Below are 14,497 nucleotides of genomic sequence, written 5' to 3'. Positions count from 1 at the left end.
TGAGGGCGGCTCCAGGGACCTGGAGGTTGTGGGTTCGAGTCCCGCTCTGGGTGTGAGGAGTTTGATGTGTTCTCCCTGTTTCTGCGTGGGTTTTCTCCAGGTGACTGTCTGTGAGGAGTGTGGTGTGTTCTCCCTGTGTCTGCATGGGTTTCCTCCGGGTGCTCCGGTTTCCACCCACAGTCCAAAAAACACACGTTGGTAGGTTGATTGGCAACTCAAAAGTGACCATAGGTGTGAGTTTGTGTGTTGCCCTGTGAAGGACTGGCGCCCCCTCCAGGGTGTATTCCCGCCTTGCGCCCAATGACTCCAGGTAGGCTCTGGACCCACCATGACCCTGAATTGGATAAGGGTTACAGATAATAGTACTGGCACTTCTTACCTGCTGTCGATTCTTACAACCAGGTTTGGATTGTCAATGATGGCAGGATTGTCAGCAAATTGCTGATAGGTGACAATATGCTCCAAAAACTTCTCTGTAATGAAAAAACAACTTATTATTCTACAGTTCTGAGAATGTATTTACCATAAACCTGTTGATTCAAAGTAAGATGTTATACTTTGGGCTAGTGGGAATTACCAAACTGGATTTTTATATCTAGTATAAATCAATAATAATCATGCATAATATTTCATATTTAATTCTGTGAATTGTTAAGCAGGTTAAGTTTATGTTTGGTTTGATGGAAGAACACTGCCTTAAATTGTACAAGGTTTCATGATATTTGGTCAAATGAAGACAAACAGTTACAAGAACATCTGGATCCATTACCAAGAAATCAAAATTTACAAGTCAGAGCCCTGTCACTTACGCCAAGCATGTTAACAACTGTTCTCTAAACAGAATGTTTGCGTATTTAACAATCCATTTTGTACATTACATTCATTAAAACCATTTTGCTTTTAATCTTCTTCAATTCAGGTTCTTTTTCAGAAAATAGCACTTCGCTTGTGTCTGCTTGGGTTTTGGGCCTAAATTGATGTGATTGATATACATTATATTTAATCACTGGCTACTAAATAAGTGATTGACATCAGTAATATGTCAAGTAATAAGCCCCAGACACAGAATAAATTGGATACACTTCTCTACGCCAGCATCAACTGTGGGTTTTGCCTTGCACCATAAAATGTCAAACCACCAGCACCTGCCTGTAACCTGCCCGTGCCTGTTTTTAAAACACAGCTAGTATTATAATTTATGTGTTTTAATATCTAGTTTCTCATAGTCATTTGTCAAACAGTGAAGCTGTTAACTGCACAGAGAAACAAAATTCACTGTGGGTGCGTTGTCTTGCTTTATTTTGTCACTCAATATACTCCCCCTTCTACATATTTAACTTGAAATGGGATACACATGGGATACACATAATCAAAAGACAATAACTCTGCATGTGATGTGTGCTGTAAATGCATGTGCATGTGTGTGTGTGTGTGTGTGTGTGTACCCTTGTTAATGTGAGCGTTGTCTCCCAGGCCTCCACACAGTGACAGTGACACAGCCGGCAGATCCACAGCAGAATCAGACAGACATTCTGTTCCACTATCTACAGCAGCACTGCCAACAGACTGAGGAGACTGAGAATCTGAACATACACACGCCTCCTCACCCTGCAATACAGACTCACTAAAGACACACACACAGGGAGAGAGAGAGAGAGAGAGAAAGGGAAATGAAAAATTCCTAATGTGCTGTAAAGTATATTAATGTATCTGATGATATAACGGCAATGAGATGAAGTGTTATCATTTCTCTAACCCAAGTCTACTATTGGTATGTGTTACTGAAGTGTGTGTACCTCTTGGGGAAGTACCGAGCAGCAACATGAGGCTCTAAGGCAGTGAGATCATCCAGGTAAATATCCTCTGGACCCTGATGCTGACTCCTCTTCCTCACACCTTCAACAAAAATAACAAACACATCAGTGTATAACATACAATGTCTGCGCATGGTTCTGACACACAGGAATGAAGGAATCAATAAAATACTATTCATTCATTTATTTTCTGTAATCACTTCATCCTGTTCAGAATTGCAGTGTGTCCAGAGCCTACACGCAATCACTGGGCGCAAGACAGGGACTCACCATGGACAGGGCATCAGGGCATCACACACTCATACATGCGGACACTTTTAAATAACCAAGGGAGGACTGTAAGAGGAGACTGGAGCACCCAAAGGAAACCCACAAAGACAATTTAGCAATTTCTTGAATAAATAGTGTTCTCCCAGTGTGTGCAGGGGTTTCCTCCAGGTGCTCTGGTTTCCTCCCATGCACCGAAAACACGTTGGTGGATTAGCGACTCAAAAGTGTGCCTAGATGTGAGTGTGTGTGTGAAAGTGTGTGTCACCCTGTGAAGGACTGGCGCCCCCTCCAGGGTGTGTTCCAGCCTAACCCTCAGTGACTCTGGGTAGGCTCCGGACTCACTGCGACCCTTTACTGGAAAAGTAGTTACAGACATTGAATGAATGAATGAATGAATAACCAATGAGCCAGAAAAGTGAACCATGTAATTCTGTTTACACACAAAGACAAGTCTACCTGCTGATTGTGTGCCAATATCCACACTGAGAAACACTGATTTCTAAGGACAAAATACTTATCAAAGCACTAAAAATGTTGATGAATGTGTATTTTAAGTAATGTTTACCTCTTCTTGTAGAACTGCTTTCTGTTTTTGAGGGCTGGCTGTCTGGACAGGTTTCACAAACATCCCCCAGGAGACGTGCGGCAGCTTGGGACACACATACCGGGAGCCTACCCTTTCCTGCAGAACCATACTCAGAGCTTGATAAGGTGAACTTGGACTTTAATGTGGGAGGTTCTGTTTGGGAACGAGATTGTGATTCTAATTTACTTTCTGGACTTTGGAGCTTGAATGAATGAGGATCAGATTCATGTTTATTTGTATTAGCTTCTTGTTTGTGTGGAAGAGGTGGGATTTTAGGGCTCTCCTGGATTACTTTAGAATCTGGGTCTGATATATAATGTTGTAGTTCTGACTGAGCAGTGTAAGGTGCAGTTGTTTGCATGAGGCTTCGAGGCTGAGGTTTGATGATAACTGGCTGAACAGCAGCTTCATTCTTTTGTGTCTTTGTTGGCATTGCACCTATGCTGCTGATGACTCTGAAGTGAGTGCTCTCTGATGGTGTAATGTTGACTGTCTTCAGAGGTTCCCCCCATTCTCTACAGCTGAACTGAAAATATTGTCAATGGAAAAACAAACAAAAATTACTGTCACTCAATTGTGGAGTAATTGTATGTCAAAATATCTAATATACATCATTTTTACCCCAACCAGTCAAATAGGTTTTGTCTTCAATCTTTCTTTCTTTTATTTTGTACCAGAGCTCAGAGACTAATGAAGTAAACCAGCTAATGTATTGAATTACATTTTCAGTAGGTTGCTTATTAAAAATGTAATGAGCTATAAGATTTTTTTCACAATGCCTGATGTAACTGTTATGAAGATGCTAGTGTTAACTGGTGGGCCAGTTATATGGATACACCTTAATAAAATGGGAATGGTTGGTGATATTAACTGTTCAAGCTGGGTGGTGACCATGGTGGCCATTTTGAAGTCGGCCATTTTGGATCCAACTCCTGTTTTTTCAATGGGAAGAGGGTCATGTGACACATCAAACTTATTGGGAATTTCACAAGAAAAACAATGGAATTGGTTTTAATGTAACTTTATTCTTTCATGAGTTATTTACAAGTTTCTGACCACTTATAAAATGTGTTCAAAGTGCTGCCCATTGTGTTGGATTGTCAATGCAACCCTCTTCTCCCTTTCTTCACACACTGATAGCAACACCGCAGGAGAAATGCTAGCACAGACTTCCAGTATCTGTAGTTTCAGGTAGTTTCCCCCCTCCCATATACTAATGTGCCACAAACAGGAAGTTAATATCATCAACCATTCCCATTTTATTAAGGTGTATCTATATAAATGGCCCACCCTGTAGAACTAAAGCTACAATGTAGCTTGAGGATCTAAATATTCAGAATTTGGAGCAACAGTTCTAAAAGTTCAGCTCATTCAGCTCAAAGACTTAAGCACTACAGGGTTGTAGTATATAGTCAAGTTAGTGAAGTGTGGGAATATAGCCAAAAAAATGACAAATTTTTAATCATGATGTAATTATTTCTAAATAACAAGCTCGTGTCCGGGTTGGACAATTACATGTACATTTCAGTCCAGCACGTTCAGTATGATGTAGCTACACCCAGTGATCTCATGTCTTTTTGGTCACACACAGACACTGACAATTATCTCAAAGGAAAAAGATGCGTAATAATAACCACTGGGTCTGTACTACACTATAACCTTCATCATGCTCGTGCTACACTGGACAACTATAGCCTTGTCCTTAGACTTGACATGAAAAATCTGCTTTGACATTAAATGATGTCAACCTTATACTTCGAGTGAGAAGTCTGATGTAGGGTTTTCTCGGTATGTTCAGTGAGCTCATACCTTGGTGGCCTCAGGAAGTTCTCCCCATGTCCACTGTATATGGGAATGATCCTTCATGGCACTTTCTGGTGACCTCACTGACAGTTCTGAATCACTCTTAGGAGAGCTGGGCTCTGTCACTGTCCTGTGGGAAAAAAACAAACCCAGTGGTTTAAGTTTATCTCTGATTCTTTACAATGAACTGAAATTTAAAATAAACCGTATCAATACTGTCAAGGTAAACACAATCATATGTGTTGCCCATTTACACAAAGTCTTTTAACGGTCCAAATATGATAAGAACAATATATTCAGGTACCACTAAAATGTGAAAAATTGGTACTTTGCTGGAAAGACACTGCTTGAAGTTACATATTCAGTTTTTGCCCTTTCCTCTTATTGTCAAATATCCCAAAGTTACAGAGGTTCCTCTCACTGTCCTCCATGACAGGAGTGTGCCTAAGCCCTGCAAGAGCCATGATCTTAAAAATTACTGGCTGTATATTTAAGGTTGCTGTCTTGCAAAAATGTTCATCTGTTCTCCCTGTGTCCGCGTGGGTTTCCTCCAGGTGACTGTGTGTGAGGAGTGTGGTGTGTTCTCTATGTGTCTGCGTGGGTTTCCTCCGGGTGACTGTCTCTGAGGAGCGTGGTGTGTTCTCCCTGTGTCTGTGTGGGTTTCCTTCGGGTGACTGTCTGTGAGGAGTGTGGTGTGTTCTCCCTGTGTCTGAGTGGGTTTCCTCCAGGTGACTGTCTGTGAGGAGTGTGGTGTGTTCTCCCTGTGTCTGCGTGGGTTTCCTCCGGGTGACTGTCTCTGAGGAGTGTGGTGTGTTCTCTCTGTGTCTGTGTGGGTTTCCTCCGGGTGACTGTCTGTGAGGAGCGTGGTGTGTTCTCCCTGTGTCTGTGTGGGTTTCCTCCGGGTGACTGTCTGTGAGGAGTGTGGTGTGTTCTCCCTGTGTCTGCGTGGGTTTTCTCCAGGTGCTCCGGTTTCCTCCCACAGTCCAAAAACCCACGTTGGTAGGTGGATTGGCGACTCAAAAGTGTCCGAATGTGTGAGTGTGTTGCCCTGTGAAGGACTGGCGCCCCCTCCAGGATGTGTTCCCGCCTTGCGCCCAATGATTCCAGGTAGGCTCTGGACCCACCACGACCCTGAACTGGATAAGCGGTTACAGATAATGAATGAATGAAAGTTCTCCTATATTATTTCCTGGTTCCTTTCTCCATCCATGTTTCCCTTAAGTATGTGTAACGATTCAATTACGTTTGAAATGGTTGCCTCATGCTCCCACAAACATTTTACTGTGGCTATGGCGTTCTTGGGATCATACACAGGCACCTTGTTCTATTTTTGTGTTTCATTTGAAGATAGAAAACATTCTTCCAAAAGTGATCTGATTTCTCAAAACGCTGCTGTAGCGATTTATTTATTTTTTAGCACTTTGTGTGTGTTAGAAGTCAGAATGGATATGTCTGCAGTGCAGTCCATTATTTATTGTTCTCTGTGTAACTGCTCTTTCTCTTGATTTCAGGTCATACTGCCATCATCATTATTATTACCTGTGTGTGTGTGTGTGTGTGTGTGTGTGTGTGTGTGTGTTTGTACCTGTCAGTCGGCCAGTCTCCATCAGAGAGTGGATAACTGTCTAAGTGCCGGTGTGGAAGATTCTGCCTCAGTTCAGAGGAATCTTTCACTGATGAAAATGAAGATAACGGCCTGCATAAGAACACAAAAACATTGTAGTGCAATTAATAAATCTATTTATATTTTACTTTAACAAGTCTATACCTCTGCTTTCTTGTTCATTACTCCATATTTTCTGCATTACACTGAGAGACTGAATTACTGATTTGCTGCAGCTGAAGTTTGCAGTTCTTTTCTCTGTTCAGTAGCTTTATGTTTTCTCCTTCTTTTTTTCTTCTTTTTCACCACTCCACTCCCTCCATCCTCTGTTCCTCCACTCTCCTGGCAGGGTTCAGAGACACGTGAATCCCGGCCCCAGAACACTTGTTCTTCAGTGGGGATTGGAGAGGTGACCAGATGAGCAGGGATGGTTTCCTGTCATTAAAAATACTCATCAGTCAATGTTACAGATGAGTTCATGAATTTCCCACTGAGTCGGACCCCTTCGGTAAGACCATGAAGTCATGGGTTCAATTTCCCATAAAACTTTAGCTCATTACTTCATGGGCCCTTGCTGACTATGAGTGTGTCCACTGTTAATATCATCAAAAGAACATAGACAGCTGTATATATATATATATATATATATATATATATATATATATACACACACACACACACACACATATATATATATAATATAAATAATTTGGATAATTTGGTGCAGTTAGAGACAAGCTAATCAAGTAAAGTCAAGCTCTGATGAGATTTAACCCACTAGTGGCAACATCTCATAGCCTCTGTATATCCACTCACATTTGCATGCTGAGCCTCCTGGACAAAGAAAGCTTCTCCATTGTCACCCAGTTTCATATGCAGGTCGACTGGTGAACCGTTTACTTCAATGTCAATCTGAAGTGTGAAAGAAAAACAGCGTTTACTGAAAAACTGAGTATAAGCCCTGCTCTTGTGTCCTATTTCACAATGTCCTGTGTCAGACACTTGTTTCCTAGAAAAAGCAACCTTCTTCAGAAATGTTTACACACAGAGTTTTACAGTGGTTACCTAAACCGGCTAAACAAGTCCATAAGACCATAAACTTCAACAAAACTAGCTTAATACACATAAAGTCATGGACATGTCTGTAAGTTGCATGTGATCACCGATGTAAGAGACATACAGAATAGGCCAAGGGTCATGAATCTAAACTCTACAACCAGTAAAGTACAACCAGTGCTCCTATAAACACCAAGCACCACTCAACCAATTAAAAAGGTGGCAAGATTCCAGTCCTTCTATTCATTCTATATAAAAATCGCAAATGTTTTGCCTTGGAGCTATTAGACTGATCTAGCAGAAACCTAACAGTTTATAGCCACCTGCTGGCACCATGCAAACAAAACTACAGACACTATTCTACCTGCCAAATTGCTGCTACTACAGTTTTTATTTTTGCAGAACGTTTGTCAGAAATTTTTATGTATAACAGTTTGTTAAACAGTGTCAGAAACAACACAGCGTACACAATTAATTGGAGGAATGTAACCTACCATTATTTGTGTCTAAGCTCGCGTTGTAGTTTCAGGGCAAAACTAAATAAACAGTTCTGACATAGAAGACGTCTACAGTTGATCAACTGCATGTAAATGAGTAGAACTTTGACTGATCTTTTAATGTCACTGATTTCCTGTGACCGTTGGTTCTTTGGCGTGCAGGATCAGCAGCTTCTGAACCTAAAAACATTCTGCTACCAGGCCCCATTAAATGGTACAGCAGTATTGTTGTAGAACCCAGGGCATGTATTTAATATCCACTCACCACTTTTTCTCTGGAGCGCAGAACTCCCAGTTTCCCGAAGCGGACGTGGAAAGGTGAACACTGGAAGGATCCATCAGGCTGCTGCACCACCACCACATCAATACAGCCGGAGAGAGTGGCCTGATTCAGGCCTTTATACAGCTCTCTGACGGTCACCAGCACCTGGCCAGCCAACTGCCCCACATAGTTCATGCTGACCACCTGAGACATAGAGAGTTTATGATGATGGGATTGTATTCAACAGAAGATACTCAATGCAAATTTCATGCATTTGCTAGTAAAATGTTTTTTGGTATTACATGATGGATTCACCAAAACACCTGGAACACAGACAGAGATCCACATTCAGAGAACATTCATTTAAACATAAACATTTATAAAATGCTGTTTATAAAAAAAGCTTTTGTGCTTGGCATTGTAGTGTGTAATCTTACTTCAATGTAATCTGTTATCTCACTTCACTGTAGACAATCACTGTAGTCTGTAATCTTACTTCAGTGTAATCTGTTATCACGCTTCACTTTAGCCTGTAATCTCGCTTCACTGTAACCTGTAATCTTGCTTCACTGTAGCCTGTAATCTCACTTCACTGTAGACACTCACTGTAGTCTGTAATCTTACTTCAGTGTAATCTGTTATCTCACTTCACTGTAGTCACTCACTGTAGCCTGTAATCTCGCTTCACTGTAGCCTGTAATCTCGCTTCATTGTAGCCTGTAGTCTGTAATCTTACTTTAGTGTAGTCTGTTATCTCAATTCACTGTAGACACTCACTGTAGCCTGTGATCTCGCTTCACTGTAGCCTGTTATCTCACGTCATTGTAGACACTCACTGTAGCCTGTAACCTCGATTCACTGTAGACACTCAGTGTAGCCTGTAATATCGCTTCACTGTAGCCTGTTATCTCACTTCACTGTAGCCTGTTATCTCACTTCACTGTAGCCTGTTATCTCACTTCACTGTAGACACTCACTGTAGCCTGTAATCTCGCTTCATTGTAGCCTGTAGTCTGTAATCTTACTTCAGTGTAGTCTGTTATCTCACTTCACTGTAGTCACTCACTGTAGTCTGTTATCTCACTTCACTGTAGTCACTCATTGTAGTCTGTAATCTCGCTTCACTGTAGCCTGTAATCTTACTTCAGTGTAGTCTGTTATCTCACTTCACTGTAGTCACTCACTGTAGCCTGTAATCTCAAGTCACTGTAGCCCACAGGCTCTTATTTTCTGTAAATATTCCAAACCTACCTACCTCACTACTTTGCTTGAAAACCTCTCCCCAGTTCTAGCATATCTTCATTGCCATATAGTTTCTGTGTTTAAGTGAATACTAAGAATATTATTAGAGCAATCAGTATTTTTCTCAAATGACATTCCTTCACTTTATGAAACAGCTTTTACACTGTAATCTATTGGCTAGGATGGATCTAAGCTATTTTTTTAAACATGGGCACTCAAGATTTAAAAAGTCTACTTGTCTTTTAGTTTATTTATTTATTTATTTACAGCTTCTTATTTACAGTAGTGTTATTGTGAATTACTGTCACCTGAAACTACCAGAAATATTTTGGTAAATTTAGGATTTTTCTTTTATTGCTGGGCCGAGTTGCACTGTGTCACTGGTGCAAAACACTGAATATTGTGCCTTGTACAACATGAGTGAGTGAATGAGAAAGTGAAATTGTGAGTTAGTTCCAAGTTCCATGAGGTGATAGGCATCTTAATCAAAGCTGTAAAATGCAAATCACCTCAGCTGAGTGGTACACAAGAAATAAAAAGACAAAAAGTAATTTGATTTAAAAATGTGAGGAGCCATTTTCTTTCTTTCTGAAATGTACTGTAAAAAAAGGATTTCATTTCAGTAAATTCATTACTCCAGTGAGTACAATGTGAACATAGTATAGTTTAACTCTCTCTACCCAAAAGCCACTGTTTAAAAAATATTTTTAAAAACACTTTTAAAACCCTTTGTATTTTATGATCTTGATTCATCAACATTTATCCAGGTCTTTGAATAAGTTTTTCTGTAAACATAACAAAAACAGGAAACTCTATCCCATTTACTGCAGGCAACACTGCGAAGCCCAGTTAGTATCAAAAGTTCAAATCACTTTAATCTACAAGAATAATTTCCAAGAAAAGGAAAATGCTTTCCAGCAGTGGCTATACAACAGTGGGATACAACGGGCTATTGTTCCTGAGAACAGCATAAACACTTTAGTAGAGCAAAGGAATGAGATTTAAAACAGTTGTATTGTCTGTTATACTCATCTACCTGTTATTAATTACAAATTATTCCTGTCAGACCCAAAACATGGCATTTATTAAGGAGTTGAACTAATTATACCCTTAATACAATTCGTATATAAATAAATCAGCTTTAACTGTGTGATAGATGTTATCATGGTGATAAGTTTCAGCATCAATTTATGAATCATTACAAAGACTAAGAAAGTTGATACAGAGATGATCCACAATCTGTGTTTAGAAACCTCACATTCTGCTTGGCAACTTTTTGGTCTAAATTTGGTGTTTTATGCTTGAAACTATTTTGCCGTCTAGTCTTCATTCATCATCTGTAACCCTTATCCAGTTCAGGGTTGGGGTGTGTCCAGAGCCTACCTGGAATCATTGGGCCGGGAATTCCCCTACCGGGAATACACCCTGGAGGGGGCGCCAGTCCTTCACAGAGCCAACCACCTACCAACGTGTGTTTTTGGACCGTGGGAGGAAAAAGGAACCCCCGGAGGAAACCCACACAGACACAGGGAAAACACACCACACTTCTCACAGACAGTCATCCGGAGCGGGAATCAAACCCACAACCTCCAGGTCCCTGGAGCTGTGTGACTGCGACACCGTGCCGCCCCCGTCTAGTCTTTCTATTCCTAATTATTTATTTATTTATTTATTTATTTTATCTCAGTTTTTAACATTTTCAAATCTTGTTACATTAACTACCCTCCTCCAAAAGATACATGTTGCAATCTCTGCAGTCCTGAACCCAGAGTATCAACAATAGCAGTCCTATTCTGTTCATTACAGGTCAGTGGAGTATTAAACTTATGTTTATGTTGTAATTGTTTTGGTAAAAATACTACCAAGCGTGTCTTTAATTTTTACAGTCATGTTACAATTACTCCATTCCACAGTGAATTTGAATTTCATGCCTCACCAAAGTCCAGGATAATCTCAGATCACTCCATTTCTTCATATGCTACCAGCATGCTCCTGTCCTGTCAGTCTGTGTCTCTAGGTCTCTACCCTCTGTCCCTTCTATGGTCAGTGCTGCTCTGTGCCTCACACTGGACCTTTGACAACTCAATGGAAAATACCACAGAGAGGGAGAGTGAATTTAAACCTTTACATAACTAACTTCAGCAGCTTCTCAAAACCCATTCAGCCATGGCTCCTAAATTCACATGCTTCACAAATCTTCACAAAGCAAAACGCTGATTAATATCTTGATTTTGACTGCCCTATTGTGTTTTTATGAATGAATGTGATATGAATATGATACAGTGCTAAATACATAGTTATATTAAGATATTATAATGGCTGACTAGGACCATCAAGGTTTTCTTTAGTTCAAACATATGTGGTTAATGTAAATAGAAAAAAATCCCAATGTATTTCTGTATTCCCACATATTCAGCTTGCAGCAGTTTGACTCCAATCATTCAAATTGATATTGTAGGTGTTTCAGCCTGAACTGGTTTTTACATGAGGCACAGCACAGGGGCATCAGTCAGGAGAGAAGTACTTTACATATTGCCCTCTTAAAGGCACCACAACAAAACGGCTTTGTTAATTCAAAGGGATAAACAGTAGGAAAATGTTCATGGAGATATAAATGACAAATAAATTTTTGATGCTCTGAAGGTCAAATAAACTAAAATAACATTCCAGATGGTTAGAGAATTGTGGCACTTCAACATACTTACACTTCCGTTCACTTGGGTGTATGCTCACATATGTGTCTGTGTGTGTGGTTGAGCCTCACACAATCAGGACTGAGAGGCTAAGCCAACAGAATACACACACACACACACACACACACACACACACACACACACACACACACACACACACACACACACCTCAGTACAGTAACCACATCCTGAGTATGACATTCTCTTTCTGTATTATACATATATCACCTACACAGAGAAAGTAGTTTAACATAAAGTGCAATAGTATTTTGCTCTTTGCAGCCACTGTACTGATACACGTGGCCTAATGACCCCATGTCTAAAGCTTAGTTGTCACCCATTTATAATTAATAAATTCCTCTACTCTACGATGGACTGATTACTGTCAAAAACAATCAACTGCACGTGTACAGCTTGTATAATCTTCATAGAAAATCATGAAATGAAAAGGGGTGCTATGGAGCAGCAGTACATGGTCATGCGCTCACCCTGCTGCGTTTCAAGTATCATCTAATAATTCTGGGATGAGTCTGAGTGGCGTTCATGATAGGATGACCAGACGTCCTCTTTTACCCGGACACGTCCGGGCGGAATTTCACAAACGTCCGGGATTTTGTTTTTCTAGAGCTTACATAGAACTTCGAGAAGTTTCGTTCACAAACTAGTCCCGCCCTCCCCTACTCCGATTGGTTCGCTTGAGTGAGAAGGGGGCGTGGTGAAGTAGCCTAAAATCTTCTGATCGGACGGTCTGACTGTAGAGCTACCGTTATTGTTCGATAACCTCCTCTGTAAACATTTAATTGGTCAGTCTGCACGTCAGTAGTCCTTGTTTACGTCAGACAAAGCTCATGTACCCACCCTCATCTCGAGCAGCTATGCCGAAACGTATATGTAAGTTCTCGGATGAATTAAAAAAGAAATTCACATGTTTTGTGTAGCAAATAAAGGTGTAAAGGACCTAAAAGCACACATAGGTTTAGCTAAGAACACAACAGCAGCGAGGGGCATGACCTCATCACCCACCCCACCCCGAGACTGTCCTCTATTTCACCATCTCAGATCTGGTCACCCTAGTTCATGATCAATAATTAATGATCCAATATCAGTGCTTGATGTCCGTCCAACACTGAAACATCTGAAATGACGGGTGAATTGCTGCTGTAATATCTCCTATTATTATTATTCTATATTCTAAAAACAAAAGGTTCCTGAAAGACCCTTTAGAGAGTCCTCAGAGTGTTGCACAGACAGAACCCTCAAAGTTGCCTCCAGGAACCTCTTTGTGATTTACTGAAGGTTTAGGAGTTAAACTATTCTTTAAACACAGAGGGTTCCTTAATATGTTAATCACAATGAATATATCTGAAAGTGTCCTACAGTGAAAACGTCTCAGAAATTATAAGGACTGTGTAGAAATATGAAGACTTTCCCTGATCAACCAAAACATTTTAAGGGATCTTCTTGTTTGTCTGTTCTATCAGCACCAATTAAAGTGTGATTTTTAGTAGTAAAATTAGAGACTGTAATCCACCTGTGGTTCTGCATACTTAGTTAACCCCATTTCACCCTGTTCTTCAATAATCAGGGCAACCACAGGGCAGACAGGTGTAAAGTCAGCGATAGGTACTCATCACCACCATGTCAGTGTCCTGTGATGGCCCTGACCATTGAAGAACAGGGCAAACGGGTGTAACGATGCATAAAGAGATGGGCCACAGTGTGTAACTACAGAAGTACCAAGTGCTCCTATATGGACAGCAGAGCTGATAAAATGGACAGGTTATTTTAAATGTGTTGGCTGTGTGGTATAGGTGTTTCTAATAAAGTGGCCAGTGAAGGTATGGGGTATGTATGCCCATAAAGAGGTGTGTCCTGTAAATAGCTCTGAAGTCCCTTGGACAGATGACGTGCAGTAATCAGGTGAGTGTGGCTCACACTTTCTCCTGCCCTTGGTGCTGTTGTTGTTCTAGTTTTTCTAGCCTCTCTAAGCCTGTTGATCCGTATTAACAGTAAAGCACTTCTCTGTGACACAAGAACAAGCAGCTGACCACAACACGCGGTCAGTGAGACTCGGGCAAAGTCAAGAACTCATTACACAACCTACATCTAATTAAGGGAACGTGCTCTGTGTCCTATATGAAGAAAAACGCTGTGACTACATGAAAAGTTACAAGAGGCAATAATGATAAAGGAAACTTATCCTCTGCCCTCTTCTACGGGCGACTGTGCTGTTTACAAACCCTTACTTCACCACACACTGCAGGTCTGCACTGAACTGAAGCTTCCAGATACAAACTTGTACACTGGGTAAAATGAAAATGTTGTTTTCATTGTCGTGCAGTGGAGCTCACAACGAGAAGTGTACGTATTTAAGTGAAATACAATAACATTTCTCAGTGCAGTGGTCCAGCAATGTGAACATAATTGATAAACCGGTTAGTCTGTTTCTGAATCAATCTTATCTCTCGTTTCCTGAGGTTTTAAAATCTCCTCAGGGTCTTGCCTCTCCTCTCACCTGAGCAGGTGTCCAGCTCTTCTGAGAAAACCGTTCTCTGTCATTCACCGTCTTTTTTTTTGACCTCAGACAGAAAACGAACTCTCTCCCAGTCTCTCGTTTAGCAACTGTCAACTGTCAACAACAGAGAGGACGGCGGCAAGAGCGCGCCCTTCT

The 14,497-nt window shown here is 40.8% G+C and overlaps 1 protein-coding gene across 5 annotated transcripts in view; it reads right to left on the bottom strand.

The window, feature by feature from the left end:
• LOC136706979 (phosphatidate phosphatase LPIN2-like) overlaps positions 1-14,497 on the bottom strand; it is a 21,010-nt gene extending 6,513 nt beyond the window's left edge. For 3 of the 5 annotated variants that reach the window (XR_010804187.1, XM_066680769.1, XM_066680767.1), the window contains exons 1-9: positions 7,895-8,104; positions 6,893-6,988; positions 6,300-6,511; positions 6,059-6,169; positions 4,480-4,603; positions 2,650-3,196; positions 1,797-1,896; positions 1,446-1,624; positions 380-473 (exon numbers count right to left, since the gene is read on the bottom strand). Coding sequence is in view for 4 of the 5 variants with exons in the window: in XM_066680769.1 (XP_066536866.1) it covers positions 380-473; positions 1,446-1,624; positions 1,797-1,896; positions 2,650-3,196; positions 4,480-4,603; positions 6,059-6,169; positions 6,300-6,511; positions 6,893-6,988; positions 7,895-8,104 (1,673 nt within the window). In the remaining variant the exon portion in view is untranslated. Of the gene's footprint in view, positions 1-379; positions 474-1,445; positions 1,625-1,796; positions 1,897-2,649; positions 3,197-4,479; positions 4,604-6,058; positions 6,170-6,299; positions 6,512-6,892; positions 6,989-7,894; positions 8,105-14,341 lie in introns of those variants that run through there. The other 2 variants (XM_066680768.1, XM_066680772.1) reach the window with 2 other exon arrangements.

The sequence above is a fragment of the Hoplias malabaricus genome, chromosome 9 (genome assembly GCF_029633855.1).
Source record: "Hoplias malabaricus isolate fHopMal1 chromosome 9, fHopMal1.hap1, whole genome shotgun sequence".
In the NCBI taxonomy this organism is placed as follows: Eukaryota; Metazoa; Chordata; class Actinopteri; order Characiformes; family Erythrinidae; genus Hoplias; species Hoplias malabaricus.
Note: the sequence above shows the minus strand (reverse complement) of the source record. Positions and strands in the feature narration are given on the sequence as shown.